Below are 9,594 nucleotides of genomic sequence, written 5' to 3' on the forward strand. Positions count from 1 at the left end.
AAATGGCTCACACACTTATAGAAGCTGGCAAGTCCAAAGTTCTTGGATCAAATGTCAAGCTGGAGGCTTTTCCCAACTCATGCAGGTGCAGGGCCTGAGGAGCTCAAGGTTGGCAGGCAGTACACTGGCTGTTGACGCCAGTGAATGAAGAATCCAAGATCTCCTGGGCAGATGATGGATTGTTCGCTTACAGACAGTTGTAGGCAGCCACAACAGAATCCCGATCCACAGAAGCGTGTCTCTTTTCCTAGGATGTCCATAAACATACTAGAAGCAGGCCACACCCCTATGGAAACTCCCTTTCAGTGGATTGGCTGCTCAGAACATATACAGCTGAGCCCATTATGGGAATAACCACATCACAACTGCTTAAACCACACAGAATTGTGGTCCAGCCAAGTTGACACACAGCTCCAACTCTCATAGTATATATGACATTTCATTTATCCATTCATCTGTTTATGGGCATGTAGATTATTTCCTCCTTTTGGTTATTATGAGTAATGCTTCAGTGAACACTGCTGTACAAATATCTGTTTGAGTCCCTGCAAAGTCTTTTAAGTAGATCTTATGAGTGGAATTGCTGGGTAGTCTTTGTTTAACAAGTTTCACAATGGCTGCCCAATTTTACAATCTCACTAGCAGAGGATGAGGGTTCCAATTTATCCACATCCTCACCAACATTTGTTAATTTTTGTCTTTCTGATAATAGCCATCCTAGTGGGGGTAAAGTGGTATTTCATTGTGGTTTTGATTTACATTTCCGTAATGACTAATGACAAGGAGTTCTGATGGCACAGCGCCTATGGCATTATTTGACTGCTAAGCAGAAGGCTGGTGCTTGAAACCCAGCAGCTACTCTGTGGAAGGAAGACCAGCTAATCTACGTTCATACAGAGTTACCGCCTGGGAAACCCAGTGGGGGTCACTGTGAGTTGGGATTGATCGATGGCGGTACATTTTTAAATTTTTTTAAAATTGTGATTTGGGTGAAAATTTACAGAGCAAATTCACTTTCCATACAGCAGTTCACATAAACTTTGTCTCATGACATTGACTACAATTTACCCCAATGCAACAGCTTCCCTCCTACTTCCTCCTGATAGTTACCTCTTACCTGTGTCCATCCCTCCATGCACTCCTGCCCCCTGAGATGTCTCCCTGTGCATAAACAGCCCTTCTTTTTCCCATGATTGATCTCTCCAAGTAATGTATCCACCTTAGGCAAATGTTTGACTCATATGCCTGTCTTTTGTTTGGCTGGAAGCCACAGGTTCAATTCCAAACCTGAAGGGCAGCTAAGGGCCATAGTCTCAGTGGTTCCACCAGGTTCTAGCAGACCAGCAAACCTAGTCCTGCCTTTTTTTTTTTTTTTCCTCCAAAATGATCTTGAGTTTTGTTCCACATTGTTCTCCCTCTCTATCCATGATCTCCTCCATAAATCCCCCTCCGAGTGGTTGACCGTGGTAACCGGGCACCATCTAGTTCTTCTGGTCTCATAGTCATATAGACTGTGGATTGCTTGGTGTATCAGTCGCTAGGACTAATTGTTTCCATGCATCTTTGATTTTCTTCATTCTTCTTTGCTCTGGATGAGGAGAGACCCTTCGTTGCATCTAGATGGCTGCTTGCAAGCTTTTAAGATCCCAGTCACTACTTGCTGAAGTAGGAGGTGGAACAATGTTTTGTGTAGTATGTTATGCCACTTGAGCTTGATGTCCCCTGTGACTATAGTCCCGAGCCCACAGGTTCAACTACTCAGTCCCTCTGGGTAGCTGTCTGTGACCAGGAAGTGATTACAACCTTGTGCCTTGTCAGCTTTATTATATACCTGGGAATTCTTACAGAACATACAAATACACTTAATAGGACCATTGTCTGCCAAACCTATGCATGGTCTTGGGTACACTCCCCACTTCATAGACATACCTAATAGTTCAGCCTGTCCACCCATCAGTCCACCTGTATAAACATGTTTGCCTTCACTGACAATGCAGTACTGTATGTGCAGAAGGGTTCATCTTTGTTGTCTGTACTCCCATGTACCTCTCTATGTCTTCCTCTTCCTCAGTGCCACCAAGTTGATCACTCACATTTGGTACATTGTCCTTCTCTTCACCCAAATCAATACTTATTGCTACCTATCTAACAGTGTTTCCTCCCCTCCCCTCCTGAGTTCCCTTTTCCATTTGTCCTTTCTGGCCCCTTCCTGCCTCCTGAACTTTCTTTTTGGGCAATTGTTGCCCTTTTCGTCTTGGTTGATTGTACTGAAGAGTACATTCCTCCCTGTGTAAATTATTCACTTGATAGGCCTGTCTATTGTACATCTGAAAAGTGATCCCCAGGATTCAGTTCTAAGCCTGCCTTTTATGTTTTTAATGTTTATTAATTTCACCAGTGATTTGGCAGTTTTATTAATAGCAATTTAGAAGAATCAACATTTTACTTTGTTGCCTTTTGTTTTCCCTCTCTATTGTTGTTTTCTGTGTCAGTTGGTTTGGTTTTTTTTGGAATGACTAATGACATTGAGCGTCTTTTCAGGTGCTCTTGACCATTTGTATATCTTTGATGAAATGTTATTCAAGTCCTTTCCCCATTTTTTGATTAGGTTGCTTATCTTCTTCTTTTTTTTTTTTTGTTAAGTTGTAGGAGTCCTTTATATGTTTTGGATATTAAACCCTTATATGATATATTGGCTCCCAAATGTTTTCTCCCTTTTTGTAAGTGGTTTCTTTATGGTGTTGGCAAAGTCCTTTGATCCAGTTGATTTTTGAAGACTGCAATTTTATTAATTCTTACATATAACTCTTTTTGGGTTTTCTTTCTATATGATCTTATCATCTACAATAATACCAGTTTTTTGTTTTTTTAAAATTTTTCTTCCTTTCTCATCTTTAAAACTTTATTTTTTTAGTTCTATTTTTGCGTTGTATTTTTGGTACAGTGTTGATCAGAAGTGGTGATAGAGAAGTATCCTTATCCCAAAGGGAAAGCTTTCAGTGTTTCAGTGCATCAGTGTTTGGGAGATGGCACTTAACCGGAGTAAAGAAATTTTTTTTTGTATTCCTATTGTGCTAAGATTTTAAAAAATGTGTGTAAGTCCAGTTTCATTAATAGCTTTTTCTGAATCTGTTGAGTTAGTCATAAGATTTTCTTCTTTACTGAGTTAGCATAGTGGATTACACTTACTGAAATTTGCATGGCCAACTAATCTTACCTTCTCAGTGAAAACACTAAGTGAAAAGTTCGTTCTTGATATTGCCAGATGTGACTTAATGTTGATGATTATGAATAATTTGGCCTGTATTTCTCTTTTCTTGTACTGTCTTAACTTGTTTAGGCTAGCCACATAAAATGAACTTTGGGGAGTGATCTGTGTTTTCAGTTCTTTAGAAGAGTTTGTTGTAAGATTCATTTTATTTTCTTTTTTGTATGTTAAGTAAATTGTGTGATTGTAGAAAAACTGTGATTTGGGAAAATTGTTTACTATTGATAAAATTTCTTTAATTTTTTTAACTCTTGTTTTTCCGTTTTCTATTGAGTCAGTGTTAATATGTCATTTTTCTAGGAATTCACCTGTTTTCATTAAATTTTCAAATAACTTACTAATTTATAATAGCTACAGCATCTGTACTGATTTCCTTTTATTCATTCCTGTTATTGATTATTTATATCTTTTATTTTATTTTACTTTTTATTGTAGTTTGGATGAAATTTTACAGAGCGCATTAGTTTTCCATTTAACAGTTTGTACACATTTTGTTTCTTGACATTGGTTGAAATCCCCTCAATGTAATAGTGCTCTTGCCACTTCTTCCCTGAGTTCCCCTCTTCCATTTGTACTTTCTGGCCCTTTCCTGCCTCCTGAACTGTGATTTTGGGCAGTTGTTACTCTTTTGGTCTTGGTTGATTGTACTGAGGAGTAGGTTCCTCCCTGTGTAATTATTCACTTGATAGCCTGTCTATTGTACATCTGAAAAGTAATCCCCAGGGTTCAGTTCCAAGCCTGCCTTTTATGTTTTTTATGTTTACTGATTTCACCAGTAATTTGGCAGTTTTATTAGTAGTAGTTTTGAAGAATCAACATTTTACTTTGTTGATTTTTTTTTCCTCTCTGTTGCTGTTTTCTGTGTTATTTGTTCCTGCTCCTATTTTTCTTTTATGGACTTATTTATTTATTTTTTAATTTTTATTTTGCTACTTTTGATTTATATTGTCTGGTTTAATTTGTTTTTGATTTTTCTAACTTTTTGAGATTGATTTTTGACTTCTATTCAGCCTTTCCTGTTTCTTGATGTATGCATTAGAGCAATAAATTGCCTTGTAATTATTATATTAGCTGTGTCCAGCAAATTTTGATATGTGGAATGTTTCTTATCATTCAAGGAGCTCTTCTGTGCAGTGGTTAAGGCATTCAGCTGCTAATCAAACGGTCATTGGTTCCAACCCACAAGCTGCTCTGTGGGAGAAAGATGCAATCTGTTTCTGAAAAGATTTACAGGCTTAGAAACCCTGTGGGGGTAGTTCTGCTCCTTGTGTCCGAATCAAAGTTGGCGGCGTTGGCTTTGGATCTTTTGAAATATGTTGAGACCTGAATAGTTGTAGCTAAAAGAGTCTTTGATAAATCCACTGAGATAGCTGGTGATTTTATATGGAGAATATTTACTATGTTGTTATTGTTATGTGCCGTGGAGTTGGACTCAACTCATAGCGACTCCTTGGGTTTCCAAGGCACTATCACTATGGAAGTAGATTGCCCAACCTTCTTTTGAGGAGTGAATATTTACTATAGCTAGGTTAAAAAGAAGTAGATTTTAGATATGAAATAAGAATGTTGTTAATTAATATTGATGTCAATAACTTATTTCTTTATTGACAGTCATTTTCTATTTGTAGGAATGTGAATTGGACCCTTGTTGTGAAGCACGCACTTGTAAGCTTCAATCAGGTGCTGAATGTGCATATGGTGACTGTTGTAAAAACTGTTTGGTAAGGAGTTCCTCCCCATTAGGAATTAAAAATAGGAAAAAGAAAAAAAATGTAAATGTCAGATTTTTTTTTTTTTTTGAGATCTCTAAGAGAGCAGTTTTTGTTTTATGATTATGAGAAAAATTTTATGCCATGTATTTGGAAATTGGCAGCATTCTTTTATGATACATAATTTATTGAGATTTTTTTTCTATGTGGAAACGTGACTTTTGATTGTAAGAATAATATATGGTCAATATAAATAATAGATGCAAAAGCAGGTGTAAAAAGCAGAAACTGAAAGATCTTTATGTGAAAGAGTATGTTGTATGTGTGTGTATGTGTATGAGTGGGTAAATACACACATTTTTATTTTCTGCTTTTGTCAGTAGGACACTATGGACATTTTTCTATTCATGTAGTTTTATATGATTATATAATTAGTGTTTTTCCATATGGCTATACCATAATTTCTTTATGTAATCAGCTAATGATGGACTTATAGACTGCTTCCAGTTTTTGTTTATAAATGGAATTTTTGAAGGAGTATGCATATTAACATTTTTGATACATATTTCATATACCATTCACAAATATGCCAGTCTATACTTCTACTAACAATGTAAACAAAGGCTTATTTCCTCATGTCAACATTGGTTGCTAGCAAGCTTTGTAGTGTTGGTTAATTTGATAGGTGTTTTTCAGTCTTGTGTTTTTAATTTAATTTTCATTTCTTTTGGTTACCAATGAGGTGTTTTTCTACAAAATTTCATGTTTTATGACTTTTATGAATTACCTCTTAGCCTTTGTTCATTTTTCTATTGGATTATTTAACCTTTTGTTGTTTCTAGAACACTTTGTGGATATAAATGTATATGTACACTGGTTTTAAATTTGATTAGTTTATTGAAATTGTTATGATAGTCCTGTTTAATTTTAAATTTATTACTTAGTTCCTTCCAGGAGGGACTTTATGCCGAGGAAAAAGCAGTGAATGTGATGTTCCTGAGTATTGCAATGGCTCTTCTCAGTTCTGTCAGCCAGATGTTTTTATTCAGAATGGATATCCTTGCCAGAATAACAAAGCCTATTGTTACAATGGCATGTGCCAATATTATGATGCTCAGTGTCAAGTCATCTTTGGCTCAAGTAAGATAATTAATATTTATAATTTATTGCTGTTAATTTATTTCTATTTTGCCTTCGTTTTTTAAGAAAACAAAACATTGTTGATAAACTTGAAACACTTTTTTTTTTTTTTATTGTGATTTGGGTGAAGATTTACAGAGCAAATTCACTTTCCATACAGCAGTTCACATATACTTTGTCTTGTGTCATTGACCACAGTTTACCACAGTGCAACAGCTCCCCTCCCACTTTCTCCCATAGTTACCTCTTCCCAGTGACCATCCCTCCATACTCTCCTGCGCCCTGAGCTGTCTCCCTGTGCATAAGCAGCCCTTCCTTCTCCCATGATTGTTCTCTCCAGGGCGTGTGTCTACTTGAGGTAAATGTTTAACTCACATGCCTGTACATTGTTTGGCTGGAAACGACAGGTGTGGGTTCAAATCCAGAACTGAAGGGCAGCTAGGGGCCATAGTCTCAGTGGTTCCACCAGGCTCTATTGGACCAGCAAACCTGGTCCTCACCTTCTTTTTTTTTCTTTTTTCTCCAAATGATTTTGAGTTTTGTTCCACATTGTTCTCCCTCTCTATCAAGGATCTCCTACATCCCTTCCAAGCGGAGGACAGTGGTAGCCAGGCACCATCTAGTTCTTCTGGTCTCATAGTTGTATAGGCTGCAGATTGGATGGTGTACCAGTCTCTATGACTGATTGTTTCCATTAATTTTGGTTTTCTTCTTTCTTTCTTTGCTCTTGACGAGGAGAGACCCATTGTTGCATCTAGATGGCAGCTTGCTAGCTTTTAAGATCCCAGTCGCAACTCGCCAAAGTAGGAGGTGGAACAATGTTTTGTATAGTATGTTATGCCAGTTGAGCTTGATGTCCCCTGCGACTATGGTCCCAAGCCTGCAGGTTCAACTACTCGGTCCCTCTGGGTAGTTGGCTGTGACCAAACAGTGACCACAACCTTGCCCCTTGTCAGCTCTACTGTATACCTGGGAATTCTGGTCATTCACATAAACTTATAGGACCATTGTCTGCCAACCCTATATATGATCTTGAATACACTCCGCATTTCATAGACATACCTAATCGTTTAGTTTGTCCACCTATCTATCCATCCATATACCCATGTTTGCCTTCACTGACAACTCAGTACTGTATATGCAGAAGGGTTCATGTTTGTTGTCTGTACTTCCCATGTACCTCTCTATGTCTTTCTCATCCTCAATGCTGCCATATTGGTCACTCACATTTGGTACATTGCCCTTCTCTTCACTCAAATCAATATTCGATAAACTTGAAACACTCTTGTTTGTCCTCTCCTGTCACTTCTCCCTTCTTTCTTCATAGAGGCAGCCATGGTCACAAATTTGGTATGTATTCTTCCAGTTGATGTTTTCTGCTTTTATTGTCTATATTTTTCTGTTTATCATCTCTCAATCTCATATATATATAAACACTATATATAGAGTGTCATTTTGTAGTCTTAATGAATTCCCATAAATACTATAGGGTTGTACCTATGAGTAGGCTATTTGCATTGTTCACTCAAAATTTTTTTGAGATTCATCTGTATTGATTCATTTAGATTGCAGTTTATTAGCATATTCCATTAGATAAATGGACCATGAGTCCTGAAATGCTGTGTTTTACTCTATCTAGAGAATAAACCTCAAGTCTTTAATAGTTAATGCCTAAAATGGAAAAATCAAGAAGTAACATTACCAAGACATTATTTAAAGACCCAGAGCAAGTAACTAAATAATCAGCTAAAAAAGGCAAAAGTGCTTACCTCGAGCAATGAAGATGTTGTGTACAAGTATGCTTTATTTTCTCAATATGAATTATACAAGAATTGGCTCTTCAGTATATATGTGTATATATCTCTGGTAAAAATGAAAACTTTAAAAAGAAAAACTGGAAAAGAAATAAAAAACATCCTAGTTAGTATCAGTAAGAGATTGGTAACTAAATCATGGTCCATTTATATACATATAGTGTTTATATACACGGGATTGAGAGGTGATAAATAGATACAGAGAGCAAACTCAGAAAACATCGACTAGAAGAATACATACCAAATTAACAATAAATTGTAAATACTTTTCTGTGTCATTCAGTATTTTTCTACAACATTATATTAATGTTGTACAATAATTTATTTGTAAATCAGCAGTGCTGATAGTGAATATCTATATAATTCTTTTTTGCTCCACTCTCCCACCCAAGTCGGGAGCTCTGGTAGCATAGTGCCTAAGGCACTTGACTGCTAATCAGAAGGCTGGCGATTCAAACCCACCAGCCACTCCTTGGAAGGAAGATGGGGCAATCTATTTCTGTAGTGATACTGCCTCGGAAACCCAGGAGGGGTCGCTATGAGTCGAGTCTAACTTAATGGCACATAACAACAACAACAACCCTCCCCCCAAGTCAATGTTTTTCTTCAGGATAAGTTCCCTGAAGTGGAATTGCTATATTAAAGGCTATGTTCTTTAAAGGTAAACGTATTCCAGATATTTTCCAGAAATATACCATTTTATACTCTTACTAGCTGTGCATGAATATATTAATTTCTTCAAATATTTCCAATACTGGGTTTTCTAATTTTTTTGAAAAGGCTCTGCTAATTTAATTAATATACAACACAATGTTTTTGTTATTTTTAGTGAGCATTTTAATTATTGATGGGTTTGAGTGGATTTTTTTTTCATATTTATATTGGTGATTTGTATTTATATCTATTATGTCTTGACTGTTTCTGTTTTTCAATATTCTACTGAGATATTTATTCCTTATTGCTATTTTAGAAGGTTTTTTTTAAGATTAAGGGAAAGCAGTTTTCATAGATTGTAAACTTTGTTTCTTATTTTATCCTTTGTCATTTAATTTTGATTATGTTGTTTTCTGGACATAATTAAAACTTCTTTCTTTTATCTTTTCAGTTATCGTTTCTTCCTTTTGTGTCATGCTTAGAAATTCCTTCCCCTTATTCAATATATAATTGGTCTACTAGTTTATTATTGGTATACTAGTATTGTAATTGGTCTACTAGCATTATAGTATATATAATTGGTCTATTAGTATTATGATTTAGTTTTGTATAGTTAAGTCTTTAATTCTTTTGGGATTTATTGAATGATTCTGTTCTCCTATTAATTTGAAATAGTACTTTTATCAATATACCAAAGCATCATGTATACTTGGACCTATTTCTGGGATTTCTCTTCTATTGTAGTAGTTTGATGGAAGAAGATAACATACTTAAGATTCCCTTCATAAAATTATTTGATGGAAAAATTTAGCTTTTACCGTTACTCAGTAGATTAGAGTACGTGTGTGATAGTTGAAGATGTGTCAACTTGGCTGGACTCCAGTTGTGAGTGGTGGTTCCCATGATGGATCACATGACTGCGTTCTAAGCGGCCAGTCGGCCTAGGGGGAGTTTCCTCAGGGGTGTGGCCTACCTGCAATACTATCCCAGGGACAAACTGGAAGAACGG

At 36.3% G+C, this 9,594-nt stretch overlaps 1 protein-coding gene across 1 annotated transcript in view; it reads left to right on the forward strand.

Moving 5' to 3' along the window:
- The window catches only part of ADAM9 (ADAM metallopeptidase domain 9), a 233,057-nt gene that overhangs the window by 144,561 nt on the left and 78,902 nt on the right, over nt 1-9,594 (forward strand). The window contains exons 13-14 of the mRNA XM_007935059.2: nt 4,897-4,989; nt 5,922-6,117. Of these exons, the coding sequence (XP_007933250.1) occupies nt 4,897-4,989; nt 5,922-6,117 (289 nt within the window). The remainder of the gene's footprint in view (nt 1-4,896; nt 4,990-5,921; nt 6,118-9,594) is intronic.

Source organism: Orycteropus afer, unplaced genomic scaffold, assembly GCF_000298275.1.
Source record: "Orycteropus afer afer isolate SDZICR_OR568_19922 unplaced genomic scaffold, OryAfe1.0 scaffold00024, whole genome shotgun sequence".
Classification (NCBI taxonomy): Eukaryota; Metazoa; Chordata; class Mammalia; order Tubulidentata; family Orycteropodidae; genus Orycteropus; species Orycteropus afer.